General features: G+C 35.8%; 2 protein-coding genes across 24 annotated transcripts in view; one reads left to right on the top strand and one right to left on the bottom strand.

Moving 5' to 3' along the window:
* aatkb (apoptosis-associated tyrosine kinase b) overlaps positions 1 to 10,492 on the top strand; it is a 50,756-nt gene extending 40,264 nt beyond the window's left edge. For all 4 annotated transcript variants that reach the window (XM_083556373.1, XM_083556375.1, XM_083556374.1 and 1 more), the window contains 8 exons: positions 914 to 1,047; positions 1,604 to 1,688; positions 2,461 to 2,582; positions 3,391 to 3,540; positions 3,718 to 7,246; positions 7,584 to 7,728; positions 7,817 to 8,032; positions 8,223 to 10,492. In XM_083556373.1, coding sequence (XP_083412499.1) covers positions 914 to 1,047; positions 1,604 to 1,688; positions 2,461 to 2,582; positions 3,391 to 3,540; positions 3,718 to 7,246; positions 7,584 to 7,728; positions 7,817 to 8,032; positions 8,223 to 8,251 — 4,410 coding nt within the window. In that variant the 3' untranslated portion in view covers positions 8,252 to 10,492. The remainder of the gene's footprint in view (positions 1 to 913; positions 1,048 to 1,603; positions 1,689 to 2,460; positions 2,583 to 3,390; positions 3,541 to 3,717; positions 7,247 to 7,583; positions 7,729 to 7,816; positions 8,033 to 8,222) is intronic.
* Positions 10,493 to 14,981: 4,489 nt separating this feature from the next.
* baiap2b (BAR/IMD domain containing adaptor protein 2b) overlaps positions 14,982 to 20,498 on the bottom strand; it is a 49,448-nt gene continuing 43,931 nt past the window's right edge. For 11 of the 20 annotated variants that reach the window (XM_083556581.1, XM_083556570.1, XM_083556573.1 and 8 more), the window contains one exon: positions 17,716 to 20,054. Coding sequence is in view for 15 of the 20 variants with exons in the window: in XM_083556569.1 (XP_083412695.1) it covers positions 20,024 to 20,054 (31 nt within the window). In the remaining 5 variants the exon portion in view is untranslated. Of the gene's footprint in view, positions 15,231 to 15,730; positions 15,774 to 17,715; positions 20,055 to 20,498 lie in introns of those variants that run through there. The other 9 variants (XM_083556568.1, XM_083556564.1, XM_083556562.1 and 6 more) reach the window with 4 other exon arrangements.

Raw genomic sequence — 20,498 nt, 5'->3', positions numbered from 1 at the left:
CTAGAAATATCTCTCAAAAGAATGAAAAAGAACAAGACAGGTCAATCTAAACTACAGACATATAGATTACAGTATATCATGTTTGAAATGTATTGCTTTAAAAAAAATGGCCATGTTTTTTCAATATGCATTAGCAAAAAAGAAAAACAACAAATGTAAAAAAAATAAAATAAATAATCTCATTAAATATCAGGCAGATATCCTTAACCAAACAAAGAAACAAATACATCAGAAGGTTGAGGATAAGGTGTTTACTGAAACAGGATAGATAGATAGATAGATAGATAGATAGATAGATAGATAGATAGATAGATAGATAGATAGATAGATAGATAGATAGATAGATAGATAGATAGATAGATAGTATTGGTGTAACGGTACAATGGATGTGTATGTAAGTGTGTGTTTATGTTTTTTTTTATGTTTTTTTTACATTTAATATGTAATTTTTTAAATATATGATACAATTATTTCAGCATACTTTAACAAATGTCTTAACTTCTTCCATCCTTTATTTATTTACTCCCTTGATATGTGGAATTGGCAGTATAAAGCGCTAGTGCTTACTGTTTAGCGACTAATGCTAGCAATATAGATTCTTTAACATTAATTTTTTTTTACGGTACGAATACGTGTACCGCTATACCACTGATAGATAGATGGATGAATGCCTGGATGGATGGATGGATGGATGGATGGGGGAATAGATGGATAGATAAGAATAAAAAAAAGGAAACATTCAGATAAAACAAATAAAATGCGAAATGTGAAGCCATTGCCCACTGGTGGGTTACTAAAACACAACAGATTGACATTGTTACCTACTTATATCTATATTTTTTACACTGATACCAGTTCCTGATTGTGTTATTCATGCTCATATTCTCTGTGTGTATACTCTCCATGGTAACAGGGTGATGTGAAAGGTTATCTTCGTAGCTGCAGAGCCACAGACACTGTGACTCCTGATCCTTTGCTCCTTCAACGAATGGCTTGTCAGATCTCTTCTGGTCTTCTGCATCTCCACAAACATGACTATAGCCACAGGTGGGCTTCCAACTTTCATCCACTCAGATTTGGGAGACACTTAAATCTACAACCTGATCCAGGTTGCTGAGTGGTTTGGATAAAAATTTAACAAGTCCAAGTACATAATGCTCAAAGCATTATAAAAAAAAATATCATAATATCAGATAGATTTTCTAACAAAACTGCTCAGCTTTAATTTTAAAGGCACAATAACATTTAGAGAGGCTGCAAACTAGATATATTAAATTATATATAGAATTGGAAATTGGATCTTTTGTGCATTTAATCTATGTTTTAGAGTAAGGTGTAGAGGAAATTTGAGGGGCAATGGCTGATTATTCTATTTCCTGATTCCAGTGTGACATGTTCTTGGTAGCTTCCTGTAACAATATCCTGATGCTGCCTGAGTGTGCCTCTGCTACTCCAGCATCAGTGATTTTGTTGCAGGGGGTTACCACAACTTCATGAAGACATGATTTTTCCTTTTTTTCTCTTTTTTTTTTTTTACATCTACTATCAATATGAAAACCTGAAATATGTTTGAGATTTTATTTCTGGCCTTTATTTTGAACAGTGATCTTGCTTTGAGAAACTGCCTTCTGACATCAGATGTTACTGTCAAGATCGGCGACTATGGCCTGTCTCACAGCAAGTATAAGGTATGTGTATCACCTTCCTGCTGATATAGTTATAGACGTGTTGGAGATTCTTACACTGTACAACATAAGCAATGTGTTAAAAAGTAAGAAAAAGAACTTAAAATGCATTATAGATGTTAGTACTAATGGACTGATTCTTTAATAACTGATGACTTCTAATCTGTTCCAGCACTCTAGGGTTGCAACACAATACCATTATTCACATCTATTTAGTGTTACAATTATCTGCAGCATTATTAAGGCTTTTGAATGAAATTGTCTATGAAACATGAAGCGTACCAATACAAGTACAATGATCGCATTGTAAGCATGGCTTCTGAATTCTGGCGCTAAAAGTTCAATTTTAGGTACCTTAGTCGAGTTCATTACCATTCTTTATTATGTATTTTTTGCACCTACCCACAGTTCTAATAAATTCGGTTGGTTCTATTTTTCAAATATAAACAAACTTACTGTCCACTTTAAACCATTGGGACTCTTAGTTGGCATCACAGACAGTGATGTTTTTTATTTTTGTCCCCCAGCATCATGCTGTATCTAACCCACTCATTCCCACTCAAATAAAAAAACAAAACAAAAAAATCTCAGAGGCATTTCTTATGTGTCTTGCATGATCATAGTCCCAGTGCACATATAGTATACAGGCTCAGTCAGATAGCTCTTGAATCATTCTGGCTGAAACAAAACAAAATAAAAAGTCTATCTTCTTTGTGCAGATGTACACCACCTGTACACACTGAACAATGTATTTGGTTATATTCCTGCTGCATAGGATGATTACTTTGTAACATCAGATCAGACCTGGGTACCATTACGCTGGATTGCCCCAGAACTGGTGGATGACGTTCATGGCAACCTACTGGTGGCGGACCAAACAAAACAAAGCAACATTTGGTAAGCATTAACTCAAAACTCATTTTTTGGGTGTTAATAATATTTTATTTTTATATTGATCACAGAAGTTTAGACCACAGACTTTAACATTAAGTTGGGGTATTAAAGCAGAGGAAGGGGGTCACAATGGTGTAATGGATAACATTGTCTTAGCATTTTTTAAACTCAGATCTAATATTACATTTTCTTCCCTGTACTGTATCTTGGGTGTCCTCTATGTCATTTTTCGCTCTTTCACAAACAGGGCCAGGTGACTAACAGGTAGACTGCTCATGCTAAATTACCCATAGGTGCGAATAAGTGTGAGAATGTGTTTGTTGTCTCATGCCAGGTGTATTCCTGCTTTGTGCCAAATGTTAATGGGCTCGATGTTGGAATTACAATGTCCACAACTAGGATATAAAATTATCAAAGATAAATAGATGGTCATTTTTAAAGATTTTTACTCTAATTTCTCTCATATATACACACTGGCAGTTCCTGTTTACTAGTAATGTCTTACTCCATTGCACAAGAGCTCTTTTAGCTTACAGCTAATATGTGTGTTTCTTTTTATTTATTTATTGATAAAGCCACCAGATTAATTTGTGCTGCCTATAACAATACACCTTATTATGCTAAGAGGAGCGTGCTAGTTAGCCTATATACAAGCTCACAGGTGCCTGTGATTGGCAAGTGTGACAGTGTTAACAAGGGAAAAAGAATGTCATGAAATCTATTCAAAAATAAAAGCTAATTTTTAAGGCCTCTATGTATGGATGGCTTTAGCCTTTCCCAGAAGTCATTTTTATTTGTGTTTATTTGTCAGGTCTCTTGGGATAACTATCTGGGAGTTGTTTGAGTTAGGAAACCAGCCTTATCGACACTATTCTGACAGGCAGGTCCTCAGCTTTGCTGTGAAGGACCAACAACTTAAACTGCCAAAGCCACTGCTTCAGTTTCCTCTTTCTGATCGCTGGTGAGTGTTTGAAATATCGCATCCAAATGTATTGATTCAAAAACATAATTCTTTATTACGATTTAATAAGAATACAAATCGCATTAAAACACAATATACAGTAATTTGTTATTTAGACACTGTATACGCTGTTTTTTGTCTCGTCTAAAATTTTATTGTATTTATATAACATTTTAGGTATGAAGTGATGCAGTTTTGTTGGCTGCAATCAGATCAGAGGCCTAATGCTGAGGAGGTTCACCTACTGCTCAGTTACCTCTGTGCCAAAGGTGCCAGTGAGGCAGAAGAAGATTTTGAAAGACGCTGGAACTCGATGAGACCTAACATGTCTCATGGCAGTCTGCATGGGGCTGGTCCCCTGACACTGGAGATGCCGCAATCCTTGACAGCCTCATCCTTATTCCCCTTACTGGAGCAATTTTCAGCTGGTGATGGCTACCAGTCAGAGTCAGGGGATGACATTCTCACAGTTACTGAGACCAGTCACGGTCTGAACTTTGAATACAAATGGGAACAAGCTAGAGCTAAACAGCCTTATCCGTCCACATCCACCACTGGAACATTAGGTCAAGGGAATCCCCATTGCCAGGAGGTCTATTACCCTCCAGGAGGTATGGTAGGTGGATGTGGGATTGATGGACTCACCTTAGGGGTTTCTCCCCAATACTATGACCCCAAGCAATTACACACTCCAGGTGTTGTTCCAGTTCTCAGTGCACATAGCCCATCAGTAAATAGTGAATATTATATTCGTATTGAAGAGCCAGTAGAACGAAATATTGAGATGGAATACACAATGTGTTCTTACAGCCCTGAATTTGGGGACAGCAATGGCAGCTTTCTTACTGGTAGTGGAGACTCAGGGGATTGTATAAACTGTCCTTCGAAAAGCAAACCTATTGAAACATACTGGTCAGCTGACATTCATAAAAGCAGTGCCTATGATTCAGACAGCAGTCCAACCATGTCTTTAACAATGGAGCCACTTCTAGGTCAGGTAACTGATTCCAGCCCACTTAGGCCCTGGGAATCAGGCCATTATGTATCATACAAAGACAGGGATGGAGGCTATTACTATGAGCACTCACCACCTCTGGGTATGGATCACTACCTGATTGGAGGCCGGTCAGAACCCATGAGAGAGAGCTGGGGGTCACGAAGCCTGAGACAGGCACTAGGTGAGCTAGAGGAACCCTTGGGGATCTCCACCTCTCTTGGCAGTCCCCCACAGGGCTATGGTGACCCTTACCTAGAGAGCAGCCATGGGTCAGTAATAGGGAAGAAGGTAATTGGAGGATATTATGACATGATGGGCTCTTTGAGAAAGATCATGCCAGGGAACCACTCAGTGTGTATTGACATGGAACCAGGGGGAGCTGTGTTTGTGGGACAGGATGACAGTGATTCAGACGAGGAGGAGGATATATTCATTGAAAGGCAGGCAATGGGCTGGTCCACCAACCACTCAACAAAACATTTAAGTTTGTCTCGTGGACAGTCATTGAAGCAAGATGCGTATGCAGATTTTCATTACACTATGCCAATGACGGATGTTGAGGATGCTTGGCCAGAGAACCACAGTCTCCCATACCGCTCTACCAAAACACATAACTACCTGGAAGGCAGAGCCAAAAGCAACACTTGCCCTGTGCATGGTAGACAAGCATCAGTATCATCAGCAGAAGGCAGCTCCTATATTCATCTATGTCCTGAACCCAGAGAAGCTGAGGTATACCCTGTACCTTGTTGTCAGGCATTGAGCAATTCCCATTTTGTAGATCCTCTTACAGGATCATTAGTAAGAAATTGTTTTATGAATGACCCTATTTCAGACAAAAACACAGGCATACCAAGCAGGAACCGACAGACAGGCCAAGCTGCTCTAACTGCTGGACATATAAATTCCAAATCAGAGACAGCAAAAACGAATCTAAAACAGACCGAGCACTCAGGACTAATTGACACTGGAGTCATAGAGGGAATTTTTAAACAAGACCGTAATGGACAACAAGATGCTAGTCAAATTAACACAAAAACAGAGGTTGTAACCGTAACTCAACAGATGGAGAAACCCCTACCTGAGATCTCTTCTAAAGAGCCTGAATCAGATATAAGCGGGATGGTGGACAGTGGTGTGGAACATGGAAATTTCAGCACCAGCCTGGTGGAAATTGAAAATTGTAGTGATGACGACATCACAGATGTCACCTCTGGGATTTTTGGTGATTTCCCAGGGGATTATGCAGAGACAGCTGACTACCCCTCCCCTTCATTCAAGTCATTGCAAAAGCAAGTAGGTACACCTGACTCCATGGATTCCATTGATTTGCCATCTACTGCAGGCTCCATTGAGACTCTGAGCCCAACCTCTCTTCATCCTTCAAATTCGCCCAAAGCTATGGATAGTGGCTATGACACAGAGAACAATGAATCTCCTGAATTTGTCCTCAAAGAGCCCCATGAACCACAAGAAACCAACACATGTATCCAGCCAATTGGGATGTCAGTTGCTGACTCATGTCCAGTAATGGAATCAAAAGAAGTAGATGGGGCAATGGATGACACAAAACAAGAGGTTGAGGTGGAAGAATTAATGATGAAAACATCTCAGAGCACTGAAAGGCTGACTGTACTAAATGAGAACACCCCATACAGGGATTCTGCTTACTTTTCTGATTCTGATGCAGTGAAAGATAAAGATAGTGATGAAGACAGAGAGAAAGGTATTGATGATCTTGAGAGCAAGCAGGAGAAAGCAATGCAAGCAATAGATCAAAAAACACTATCAATACCTGTGGTAGAACAAGAGAAAGAAAATTCAAATTTTCTGGAGACAGAAGACAACAGTGAAAATATCTACAATGATATTCAGGAAGGGGCTCCAAAATCTCTAGACTCAGAAGAAGATGAAATGGTTTTCAATCAATCCCCTGAACCAATTATAATTTCCTTTATTTCTCCTGACATAGTTGAATGCCCTATAAATGACACTGTCCAGGATGAAGGCTTTGACCTAAATTCTGATGACCCCCCAAAAGTGCCATCTCAGAGTCATTTACATGATTTAACTGACTTGACATTTTCTAATAACACACAAGAAAACCAAACAACAGAGGAAACAGACGGCACCATTATTTTGGAACCACCGAGTTTAGTTGAGGACACTAATGTTGAGACAGGTTTTGATACCTTAATCATTGCAAATGAAGTGAACCAGGAGAAGCAAGTCACTGAAGAAGCCACATCCAGCATAAATCCAGAAGAACTATCAGTTCAGGACAACAATGACATAGTAGAGATGCCTATATCTGATTCAACTGAGACTATTTCAATAGATAAAATTGTCAACAAGCCAGATGGTAATGCAAAACGCTTCACTCGTCCTTCTTCGCCTCCTCCTCTCCCATCGCCTGAGGGACGAGTGTCTCCAATAGAGAGAGAAGCTGATGATGAGGACAGAGATTCAGAGGACAGTGATGAATCAGATGAGGAGCTGCGCACCTACAGTATCCACGAGCAGAGTGAAGAGAGTGATGATGAAATCTTTCCAGTGCCCATCATTGTGAGCGACTGCAGTGATGCACACAAACTCAGAAGCATCCTCAAGATGCCCAGCCTGTGTATCGATAACCTTGGTGATGATTTGGTGTCTAAGAATAAGGTGGTGTCCTTCTTTGATGATGTCACCTGTTACTTGTTTGACCAAGTAAGCAGTAGTTGTGATTTCATTTAAAATTTGAAATTAATATTTAAACCTCACACAGTACCCTTCGCAGTTTTTTTAATGCCTTTTCCACAACACAACTAATGTATTGTGAAATGGTTTACAACATATTTCACTGATATATATATATATATATATATATATATATATATATATATATATATATATATATATATATATATATATATATATATATATATTGATCTAAATGTACTTCTTCAATTATCTATTGCTTAACTTACAGTAGTTTGAATGGATTTCTGATTTTGTTCTCCCACAAAACAGCAAAAAAGTAATGAAAAACATTCCACTTTTCTAGGAAAGTCCAACCGGAGAACTATCAGAACATGCCTTTCCCCTGGGTGGTGAAACAAGGACAAAGGGTACAAGGTGCACAGCATCGAACCTGCAGGAAAAGGCAAATTCCACTGATGACTCTTCAGATGGAAACATTTCAGAAGAGAGTAAGAACACATTTCTATATCTGTAAAGAGATGGTATATTCAATACTGCTTAGTGTCTATGTATTTTCATGATCTCCATTGTGTGCAGGTACAGGGTATGAGTGGGACGATGATTTCTCTTTGCTGCCACTACCAACTTCCTCTAAGGATTCACCCCCAGACATCAAGGCTAAACCAAGCCTTCCACCCAGTGCAACAAATAACAAGCCTGTAGTTCAATTCTCACGTTTCACAGTTTCTCCAACCCCAATTTCACGTTTCTCCATCACTCATGTTTCAGACTCAGATATGGATTCTGCAGGAGGTAAAATGCTTTTAAATACACATCTTTGATTATATTTACATTTCATTATGTTCCTATAAAAATAGTTTTACAGCAGCTATTTTACAAACTTGAAAATGGATTTAATTACTGAAAGACTTTAACTTCAGATGATCATAAAATATCATTTCCTCATAAGTGCAAAATGCTCTGTTTTCCCTTTGACATACAGGAAGCAGTGAGGACGGGGATAGAGAATAAGCACTGCACACCACTGCCATCTATACGGAGTGCTCTGCATGCACCTCTTTTCATTGAAAAAGATTCAAGAAGGTTTGGAATCCTATCAAGGGCAGTGCCTACTACTGTTTGCAACTAGTCACACAATGATCCTTAATGAACCAATTCCAAATGAACACACCTATGAAATGAACACGTTATAAATTGTGAAAATCCCTTATAATACCATATTTGTTAGAACCCTACCTATTTTGAGCTGGTGACAATTTTGAAGGAACTACAGTATATGTACCATGAAGACATGGGATCCTTATGACATTTACATTAAAAACATTGAATATTTTCATGAATTATGGGTATGCTCTTGAAATCAGTGATACAATCAAAAATGTTTTGTTCCAGAAAAAAAAAAAATTGTAAATCAAATCAAGAGACTTTTTTTTTTCAATGACTGTGACTGTGAAGTAATGACGAACTAATGAACAATGTTGCTAACAATGATTTATGGCACTAAATTAGGAGAAATTAAGTTAGCTTATTGTTTGTAAATGGATGATGTTACATTTAATTATGAGAAAGGAAACTCACGTTCTTTTTACATTCTATTTATTTGATAAGGCATCAGAGCAAAAGCCTTGTGCCTATGTCACCTAACAGAAAACTGGCAGACTTTTCCAAGCTGCTTAAAGTTTTGGGAGGGAGGAAACACATAGCTGCCTTGAGTCAGCCATCTACTTGTAAGTAGCAGATTATACAGGGTCATGAAACATCATGAGACTTAGACCAGCTGCTTTATGTTAAAATGTTAAACTTAAAATAAGATCTCTAAATAAAATGTGTCTTTTTCATTGGTTTAAATTTTTGGAAAGTCAATGTTTGCCTGGTTGATAAATACAGTTCTACGAACTACTATTTCAGTATTTACTTATTATTATTTAAATTTCAATTATTGTCAGTATCATGCAAAAAAAAAATTCATGTTTTTTTCCAAAAACAATGGTTTCTCACGTCATACTGTCTACCCTGCCTTGGTTAGGTTAAAATAACCTCAGTTCCACAATGCAATTTAGCAGTGTAACATAAAAACTTTATTTAGTTTTATTTTGGCAATAGAACAAGAACTGCTTTAAAAATCCAAAAATAGGAAAAGGCAATTCGATCACTTTCAATGCTTGAAATCATATCATAGTCCAAGCAAATGGACCTTTTAATACTTTAGACTGTAAAACATGCTTTTTATGATGAGCATGTATACCTGATGCTGTACATGTCTGCTACATTATGAGGACCAGAGCTGGGATGTGTAATGTTTTTGTTTTTATTTATTTATTTATTTATTTATTTATTTTAATTGTTTTATTTGATACTCAATTCCTGTCTTGTCACTTTTGAAAAATTTATAAAGAAATAGAAGAAAGAAAAACATTCTAATGGCAATTAGTGCACAGCCTATGGACAAGTATTATTATGGTTATTTATTAGGATAGACAAAAACTACTAAAAAAATGTACTGTACTTATTGTTATGTTACAGAATTTCTGTCCAATACAAGTTTCATTTTCTTGTGAACACTGTTGGGGAGTGGGGGTAAAATAATTTTCTCTCTAAATATGAACTCATTTGACAAGGTAAAGAGGAATTCAATGCACTCTGAAAATCTCTGTACTCTGGACCCCAAGCTAGAAGTGGAAAAAAAAAAGAAAAATACCATCCTAACTATCCTCTCATGTTCAATGTTTGTTTGCCTCTTCTGGCATCACTGTTCTAAATAGATTAGCCTAGATTGAACTAGACAGCAATCTGTACTATTTTTGTATTATATAAAACAGTTTTAAAATCCTAAACTGTATTAAATTGTTGCTGGACTGTAAGAGTTTATCATATATATATATATATATATATATCTGTTGCCAAAGAGAAACATTATAGTGGTACACCTGGGGTTGTTGGCTGAAATTACTGGACACTGACAGTGCTTGATAATCATAGAGTAATGGACAGTGTTCTTGCTTGTAGTTTGTGACTGATTCATATGAAATCCAGCACAAACGGGGCCTCAGTCATTAGAATACTCATGAATCTGTGTGAGATTATGGTGATTTTTATGGTGAAGGAAAACATATTTGGTTGAATGATGCTATTGAGTAGGAATCTATAAAGATATAAATTGGATAAAGTTATATGTTGTGTGAAGGTTTCCATAAATATCTGTCCCTCTTGGGTGTCAAATGAACAAAAAAAAATAAAAAATAAATGAATGAATTGTTTGACATTTCTCTTTGGTGCTGAACTCTGAAAGTATCTATCTGTTAGAAGTCACCATGCACCAACTTCAGCCACTAGACACAGCAATCAAGCCATAATCAAACGCTCCTTGTTAAATTCCAGATGTAGCATGGAGCAACGAAACAAGAGAAAATCTAACAGTTTGTTTTAAACTACAGACACAATAATTGAGCAAAATAGAGAAAAGTACAGCCTTTCTTTAAACCCCAGTCGCAAAATCAAAAAATCTAAGCAATCTGTCTGGTGTGGGTCATGGACCGTTGTGGGGCAGAATGGTGGTTGACAATAAAACTAAAAAAAAAATGTGCTCGGTAACCTGATCTTATTAGCTGCTTATTCTTCAGTCCACTGCATAAGAATTCTGAGATGCGTTAACACTCTTCCTGATCTAGCACAAGTACATATAAGCATCCTGAACTGGCAGAACAGCACCAACAATGCCTACACAGTATTATGTAATTCAATTGATCCACTCCTGCATTTTCTGAAACCCAAGTTTGTGAGAGTAATGTAATGAGAGGTAAGTATACATAAAAAATAACATGCTCCCCAAAAAATGTTGATCTAATTTGTGATTTGGACAAAACTAGCCGATTATTAAGTGCTTTCTGGGCCTGCCTGCCAAAGACCTGTCAAGCAGGTGGCACAGTGTGTTTGGACCAGCCTCCAGCAGCGGCATCTGTGCCATTCAAACTTGCGTTCTTGCGTTCAGAGATGTTAATTTTTTTTTCTTAGTATGGGGAAGAGCAGCTGAGCCTTTTTTCTGTTTATTTTAATGCTGCAACATGGGCTCAGTATGTGTCTGTGCTCTTCACAGATAATCTTACTGTGACCGTGCATTGTAAGAGTAAAGAAGTAATCAGCAGCATCCTAATAGCCTGCTAGGCACACTTATCACATATCTGTCAGCTTTAAATTCAGTTAGGACATAATGGCCCAGCAAAAATTCTCAGGTTTGTAACATTAGGCCTTGATCATGTCCACCATCCACTACCATCAGGACCTGATAAAAAAAACAGCTTGTCTGAAGTATAAAATGCTGAAAAAGTTGAAAACAGGAGATGAAGAAATTACCTATGATTACCGTTTGCTCTCTGTGCACACAGCAACAAAGAATTTAAACTATATTTTCAAAGAATAAAGTATATGTCTGACTCGCTCCACTTTGTTAAACTTCAGGCAAGACATAAAATGGAACAAAAGTGACCTACTTTAATAGGTTAGCCACAAATGGCCATGAGTCGACAACCTTTTTTTATTTATATTTAGCAGGGCACACAGAAATACTGCTTTGCTTTCAAAGGAAACAGTCTGGTGTCCATTCTGTCTGGGAACTATAAATAAATAGAAAACAATGTTTCTCTTTGCAGGTGATTAATTTATTTATATAATCCAATACATTATGGTTTTAAAATATTAATTTTGTGTGACAAATGAGAACTTTTACAATGTGCAAAAACACTGAAATTGTATTTCTATTTCTACTTCTAGCGTGAAACACAAAAACAAGACAGGTAATGGCTACATTCAATTCATTCAAAAAGAAAGAACAAGAAACAATAAGATTGGCAGGCACAAACTATACAAATACAGTTATCCATTGTGGGATTGTTCTGTTTATCAATTACAAGGATGCAGACATGCACTGCCAATCAAAAGTTTTTGAACACCTTCTATTTGAAGAGTTTTGTTTAATGCAACAATGAGTGAATTGAGAAAAATCAGATATGTCTTTGGAAAAGGGTGAAAATGTTTTATCACTTAAAGCAGGCACTTGCAGCACATCACATATTTCTAATTACATTTATGTCAGGCATTTTTAGGCTCTCCGAATGAGTCTGCTTTAAATTAAATATGACTTTAGATTCCCCTTAGGAACAGTTCTACAAATATTTATACAGTATTTATTTGCCATTTTTGTGTTCAAAAATGTTTAACAGGCAATATGTGTTATCTGTACAATTGAATTATGCTATGAGGACGTGATACACTATTGCTAATACAGTTTCATTATTCATCATAAGCGATGATGACGATGATGATACGGTTCATCTGGACATCTTAACAATATATGTAATGTTATATATATATATATATATAGTACCAGTCAAAATAATTTTCTATATTATCATTATTTTCAACATTCTAAATTAATACTGAATCAATTAAAGAAATGATGTAGTACACAACTAGAAATTTTAAATAACTCAGAATATGTTTTAGATTTTAGATTGTCAAAAGTAGCTACATTTAGCTTTGATGAAAGCTTGGCAAACTCATGCCATTCTCTCATCAGATTTACAAGGTATTCACCTGGAATGGTTTTAAATTCACAGTTGTGCCTTGTCGAGAGCCTTCTTAAAGGGAAAGGCTTTAAGGAGTAAAGGGTGAGTTAAGAGTCAATAGCCCTATTAGGGCTACTACAACTACAGTCCAATCCATATAATGGCGAAAAACACTCAATTAAGTGAAGAGAAAAGACAGTCCATCATTACTTTAAGAAATAAAGGTCAGTCAATCCCAAAAATCTCAAGAACTTTAATGGATCCCCAAGTGCAGTCTCCAAAACCATTAAATGCCATTATGAAACAGGCTCTCAAGAGGAATATCCCAGGAAAGGAAGACCAAGATCTACCTCTGCTGCAGAGGATACATTTATTAGAATTACTAGCCTCAGAAATGTCCAAATGGCAGATGTATTTTAACATCCATTGTTCAGAGGAGACTGCGTGAGTCAGGTGTGACTGCATCATTATGGTTGTCATGCTTGAATTGTAGAAAATCTACTATTGTTTTCAGAGAACAACAAGCAGAAGAGGCATGCATGGTATTTTATAGTTTGGATGTCTTGAGTATTAAATGGACACTGTTAAAAATAATAAAAATAAAGAAAAAAAAGTGGAAAAAGTGTGTCCAAACCTTTGAACGATACTGTATGTATAACTTTTAAATATAACTTTTAGCGACATCATACATATATATTAGGGCTGTCAAAATTAATTTCAAACGCAAATTCATTTTAACGGCACTAATTTTATTAATGGGCGATTAATGCAGCCCACATTTCTGTCTGACCATTTTTATAAAAAAATATAAATAAATATAAAAGAGGTGAAATTAAAACCTTCAACGCAACGCAAATTTATTTACCACGTCCTTTCTTTAATCAGATATAAAAAAAAACTTTCTTCACTGACACAATTAAAACAACCTGAATCTCTTGCTCCACAGACATAATATGTATATAATAATAATAATAATAATAATAATAATAATAATAATAATAATAATAATAATAATAAATAATAATAATAAATAATAAAATGATTTAATAAAAATAATTATTAAATATTATATACTATATATAGTATATAATTAAATATTATATACTATTCATATATGAATAGAGAGTGAAAATGTTTACTTTCAAATAAACCCATTCACATCGAAAACAATTATCCTTTGATTATGTAATCCGTATAAAAGTTAGAAGAGATTCCATTTCTCCGGTATCACCTCATTAATCATCCATGTTGAAACATAGCAAATCTTTTGTGTGGTTTCCTGATGATTTACGTGATTTAAAACACTATAATTACCTTAAAACCTTAAAGAATATGTTGTCTTAATGCTCTATGTTGAGTATGGTTTCACTAATAATAAACATACATTTGCATAAATAATCAAGTTGTGATTAATCACAAGTTAAATGACCATCATGTAAATTAAATATTTTCATCAATTGACAGCCCTTAAACAGTATGGCCAAAAGTTTGTCAACACCTGAACATACAGGGATGTGTATGTGCTTTTTTAACAGCCCCTTCCACATTTAGTCACCATTTGCTGTTATAATAGCCTCCACTCTTCTGTGGAGATGTTCACTAAATTTTGGAGTGTGCTTGTGGAGATTTGTGCTGGTTCAACCACAAGGGTGTTAGCAAAGTCAGTTCCCATTGTTTAAGTGAAGGAAAAATCTAATGCTATACACTGATATACAATTGTGTACATCTAACTTCATGGTAACAGTTTGGGAAAGAAGCACATATGGTTGAAAAAGTCAGATGTCCTAAAGGTTTTGTTCATATAGTCTATATATTTATAACAAGAAAACATTTATGTATATTGCTAATCTAATTAAATTTCTATTTTTTATTTAATCTTATGTTGTACATTTGTTAAAGCTCATTTCTAAGGGCACCATTATAATTTTCTGGCTGTATTTAATGCATGCATGCGTTACATTGTTATTGCAAATACTACGTTAAGAATAAGAGTTATGATAAATTTTATGATAGATTTCAGCAGAGAACTGGAGAAAAATGTCTGGAATGGACTGCTTAAATCATTGAATAAAATTTTATCACAAGGAGAACTTATGATTACAGGAGGCAATGCAAACCTACTGCTTAATATTATTATTATTATTACAAATCAAAATAATAATAATAATAATAATCATAATCATAATCATAATAAAGTTCCACTGATGTAAATACAATCCCAGTTCAACCAGTGTAACCCTTGCATATGCAAACATGTAGTAGCTTTACTCAAAGGTCTCTTAATTATTGCCATAGTGTTTGGAAAGAAGGATTGTAGATGTCTGTCCTGTAGAAGGACGTCCTACACGGTGGCCAACTTACATCTATGCTTGTGGATGAAGATGCTGTGGCACCGTCAGGACATGAAGGTACTGAAAGGATCTGGAAGTCTACAAACACAAACCACAACGTTGACTGTTCAGTCTACAGAGGAACATACTGTACCACATGGAGGTGCTTAAAAGGCTTTATATATGCTAAAAGCAGATCCAATGAGCCATTTGTTTCATTTAGCATGCAAATTAAAATTTCACTGAAGAGTTTAAAAATGCTATTTAACTTTTTAAAAATAAAACATGATCTGCATAATATTTTAGCAGTAAAATAACTGATTTTGCAAGCAGCTGCAATGAGAATTATTAGCAATTCAGGGAATATATTTGTACAACAATCTCTTATTTTTTAGCTGAATCAAACTTTTGGTTAAATATTTGATGGTTCTAAGAAAAAGTTGCACAAGTTTATTCCTAAGATGAAGGACACTAAGACATTCTAGGAATTTTATTAAATCTTTATGTAAGTTGGGTGGAGAGAGATGAAAAAGGAAGCCAATTAACTCCATGAGTAATGGTCCATGAAGAAAATCAAACTGAGGCAATAAGTCACTTACATCATTATTGCTCATTCAAAAGCGGGCAAATTCAGGGCCCATGCTGAAAGAATAAGAAGAATTCTTGTGTTTAAAAACCTGTTTTAATAAAAAAAAAACATTTATAACCTTGGATCTAATTAATTTCACATCTTCTACAAGTGGTCAGGATCAGTAGACATACATAGGGTACACATAGATTTAGTTCAACTTTACATCAATGCCATCTATGTAGTATTTAAAAGTATGACATATTGTCTTTGTATGGTAATAAAAGTTCTCATTATTCAATAAGAAAGGTTTGCAGGAAAAGAAAGCCAAGCGTGGACCTGCAGCTCCTGGAGTAAAAAGTCAAGGACCTTATTAAGACTTACATACAGGAACATTACTGTGTGTTATTGTGATTATCATGTGTGTATTAATGAGTAAAGAAATACAGCACCTCTGTTAGATAAGATTCTTGAAGAGCAAACTAGCAAAAGGATAAACAAACAGACAAAAAACACAGGATACATCCAGGAGAGTCTTATATGTAAGAGTGAATTGCATATGACAGGGAAGTAAATAAAGCATATTAAAGCTTAACGCATACTTCACTCACCACAGACTCTATCCTTCCCATTAGACACATTCATGACACTTAGGACTTCAAATAGGCAGGTAAGAAATGTTGCTGCTTTTCTCAAGTAAATGAATATAGTTTGTCCAAAAACGGACAAAATATTTGGACTAGGTTGCCAGGCAAGGTTTAAAAAAGTGTGCTATGGAAACAATCCTGAGAAATCACAATATTACACTAAACTGGCTTTTTCAAATCTGCTGTGACTATTGGGACACCTGGCAAAAATGAATCTAATATGTGTGGTGGCCTGGGAAAACCCTTCACGTATACTGTATTTTTGCCCTATATTTTTCTAAAAACTACAACTGCAAATATGCTTCTTGTATCTCAACCAGGAATAAGTATACATTCCTGGCCAAAAAACTGTAAGCATGTAATAGTCTTTAAAACAAATCTTTGATCAGGAAATTATACAATTAATCAAACAAACAGATAAAGAAAATTAGTTAACGATAGTTTTGATTACATTTCTTAGCCTTATGGGAAAAGCTTTTTTTTATTTTATTTTTTATAAATAAGAGTCTGTGTTATTCCATTCATGTTGATGACTTCATCAGTTGTCAACAGTAAATAGTTGAGTAGTTAAATCAATTACCAAGACTTTTGTGTACAAAAACACCATATAAATGAATACCCCTGTTTCTTTTCTTTAGAGTTTAACCACACTTCACTGAAGCAAAAATAAATATCCACATGTTGGCATGCATTTGCTTACTTTTTGCCAATTTTTGACTAAAGATTTGCTTCAAGATCATTAAAAGCCTGATAGTTTGATAGTTAAAAGGGATAAACTTGAAATAACATGCAACAAACTTTAAAGCACCAAAATTATACATTCTTTTCTACAACTTTATAATTTCTTTACCTCTGTAATGCTACCTTGAGACAATGTCCTTTGTTATATGTGTTATACAAATCAAATTATATTGGATAGTTTGACATTTTACGGTTAAAGTCAGGTTAGCATGAAAAGAGAAAGGAGAATATTACATCTATCTATTTTAGACTGTCCATTTCACTATGATATGTAGCATTTCAACAACTCGATCCAAGTGTGACAATCAATTTTTGGGAAACTTCCTAGCATTATGTTTGAAGATACAAAGACAAGGTCTAGGCAAGACTTCATGTTATATGGTTATACATTATATATGGTTTAAATCTCAGAGCAAATCACAGCAAAAAATTTTAAAAAAGTTTTTTCAGAAGGGTTTCCCAGATTGACACCCATATTGCAAAGTTGTTAAAACGTTTTCATGTATGACATTATTTCTAAACTTTATTACACAAGTGTTGAACAATTTGTATAGCAACAAGCAAACATGTTTATGAAGTCATGAGTTCAGACACGAGGTAAGGCAGCTTGAGGAATGACTCCATGCTCTCGTCTCAATACAGTTTTATTCAGGTTTGTGAAGTAGAAAGTCACCATACATTTTAGGTTATGCTGCAACATTACACTGGAATTGTTGTTCCCCCAAAATGCATGCATCTATATACACAGTATATTCCCTCTGTTTAATATTGAGGGTTTATTTATATGATATATTTATATATATACTTTTTTTTTCTTTTTTAGATCTTTACATCCAAGTATTAGCATTCCAAAGCACAAAGACAGAATGAGTAGATCAAGTGTATCCGTTTGGGCACCAGGACTGAGGAGAACGTGGCAGTCATGCCTCGGCTTTATTCTAATGCAGAAAGAAGAAGCACTGGCAGCTTCCAGTCGTTGACCCCTTACTGCTTTTGTGTCTAAATTTATCAAAACAGAGATGGACAGGATTGGCAAAAAAGGAAAGCAGGAGCTTAGATTTGTCACACACACCGAAAGACAAATGGATAGGTGATAGGACAACAGGAAAAGAGAGAGAGAGAGAGAGAGAGAGAGAGAGAGAGAGAGAGAGAGAGAGAGAGAGAGAGAGAGAGAGAGAGAGATACAGCCACTAAAAGAAATATATCTTGTGGGGAGTTTTTCCCGATACAGAGAGTTTTCTCATGTGCAACACTTTACATCAGCATGTATAATCATGAGATGGTTCAAGCATTAAATTTTGCAGCAAATGCAAGACAGTGTGAGAGGGGATCTGGCAAACAGCTGCAAGTGAATGTTCTCGCTGAGGGCGAGGGCAGGACTTTAAAGATGCCCACAGTGCTAATGATCAGAACAGTGATTTAAGATGCATAGCTCATTACTTGGCTACTCGGTGCAACAGATAACAAAACAGGCGTAACATAATTTTTCATCAGTTTCTCTGAAAGGGAAAGATGGGGAAGAAGGATGCTTTTAATTAACAACACAACCTCATGTGAGCTAAGAGCAAGCTAGAACACCAAGGAGAAGTCTAAATATGACTGAGTTCATTTCACAGCATCAAATAAACAGAACATCACAATCTACTCATCATTGGACTAGCTTTGAATTATCTCAGCAACTGCCAGTATTTGTATTCAGTACAGATTAATTTCAGCACAGAAGGACAAGTACATGTTGGTATTAATTAAAGTAAAAATATAACAAATCATGAGCACCATTGAGAACCTTGAGTACATCTTCAGGAACCACTTTGTGTAACTATGGTGGATCCAGAACCTGTCCTACACTTGTCCACATTAGGTTGACATACAAACAAACTCTGTGCAATTTATAGTTACCAATCCATCTGCTAGCATGTTTTTAGGACATTTGAGGGAACCAGAGAACTCGCACAGAATCAAACCAGGGACATTGGAGCTGTGAAGAAGCTACACTATCAATGTGCCACTACTGTGTCTTTTTATTGCATCTACAAATATAATTTAAATATGTACAAGAAGCATAGCTTATTGGTTCTTAATTGGAAATTTAATGTTAGCTTATTTAATAAGAAAATCTATGTTTTCATTCAGGAGTGCAGTTGGTATGAAGTGAGACAGTTACAGAGATCGATCTTTACTTTTATTCCTGTGATGTGTCTGTAATGGGATTTTGGGACTGATATCATTTAGAAGCTGTCAGACTCAGACCCTTGGACATTCTACACATTGTTTCAAAAACAGCCATATGGATACAGATATAGACACAAAGACACAATGTGCTAGCAGTTTCTTCAGGGATTTGGTAAACTGATGGGAGCACAGATGAAGAATGAGCTGTCTGCTACAGAACATCCTAAATGTTAAGTGCAATAAAAGAAAAAGAACAGACTTTGGCTGACTGTGAAGATTACATCAATTGTAAAGACTTAGCGTAGAAAAGCTTATTTGTTTGAGAAAGTAAAAGAGCTCTTTCATTAACCTAAAATGTAAAAAGTTAAAGCGTTTGGCAGCCGCTCGTGAGTGCAGCCTCATCTGTACTCCATTTTTAGATTTTGGACCCATTTCTGTAACCCGAAGAATGTGCACTTTCAAAATGCATGAAAGAAAAGCAAGAGTTACATATACAATTTTTTGAGTCCATTTCAGTTAGCGCATTAAAAATAGACCCGAAGTCCTCAAAACTGAAGGGTTGTGAGAACGATCAAGCCAGAGTATTCTGCATTTCTGTTCCATGGAGATTTACTGAAGCTAACAAGTGGTGTGATAAAAGGGAAAGGGGAGGTGGGTGTTTCTCCTCTTCTTTGGTGGGTGAAAAGGTGGATGGACGAGTAAGGGAAACGACCGAGTGAGGGAGTGAGGGGAGAAGGACGGATGGTGTCTGTGTGTCTGTCCTTTCACACTGTTGAAATCAATTTGACCTCGGAACTGTGGAACAAGAAGAGGGAGAGGCTGCCATGTTGGGTTTAGACACACAAACACAACAAGAACAAAGCAACACTGCAGGATGAACACAAGGAGCTTAGTGATTGACATAAAGGTACTGCGGATTATACCAAGTATGCCAATGCTAAATGCTGATGTAATTAAAGAAATCGCTAAACCAGCAATGGACTAATGTTTGCAGGCAATGAATAAAAGCAGCTAAGCTAGCCACCATTTAGCATGGAATCATTACATAATGTTAATTGGTGGCCAATGGCTTTTACTCATCATTAGGTTTTTGTTTGTTTTTATTCTCACGCTAATGGTAGTGGAATTGGTTTCTGTCTGAGGTGGTATTTTTCCCATACAGCTGAGATTAAATCCTAGAAGTAGCAAAAAGGTAGTACTCCTTGGTGAGAGATGTTTTAGCTATTATAAATACCAGTA

This window comes from Silurus aristotelis (assembly GCF_946808225.1).
Source record: "Silurus aristotelis genome assembly, chromosome: 12".
In the NCBI taxonomy this organism is placed as follows: Eukaryota; Metazoa; Chordata; class Actinopteri; order Siluriformes; family Siluridae; genus Silurus; species Silurus aristotelis.
The sequence above is the reverse complement of the archived record's forward strand: the minus strand, read 5'-3'. Positions and strand labels throughout refer to the sequence as shown.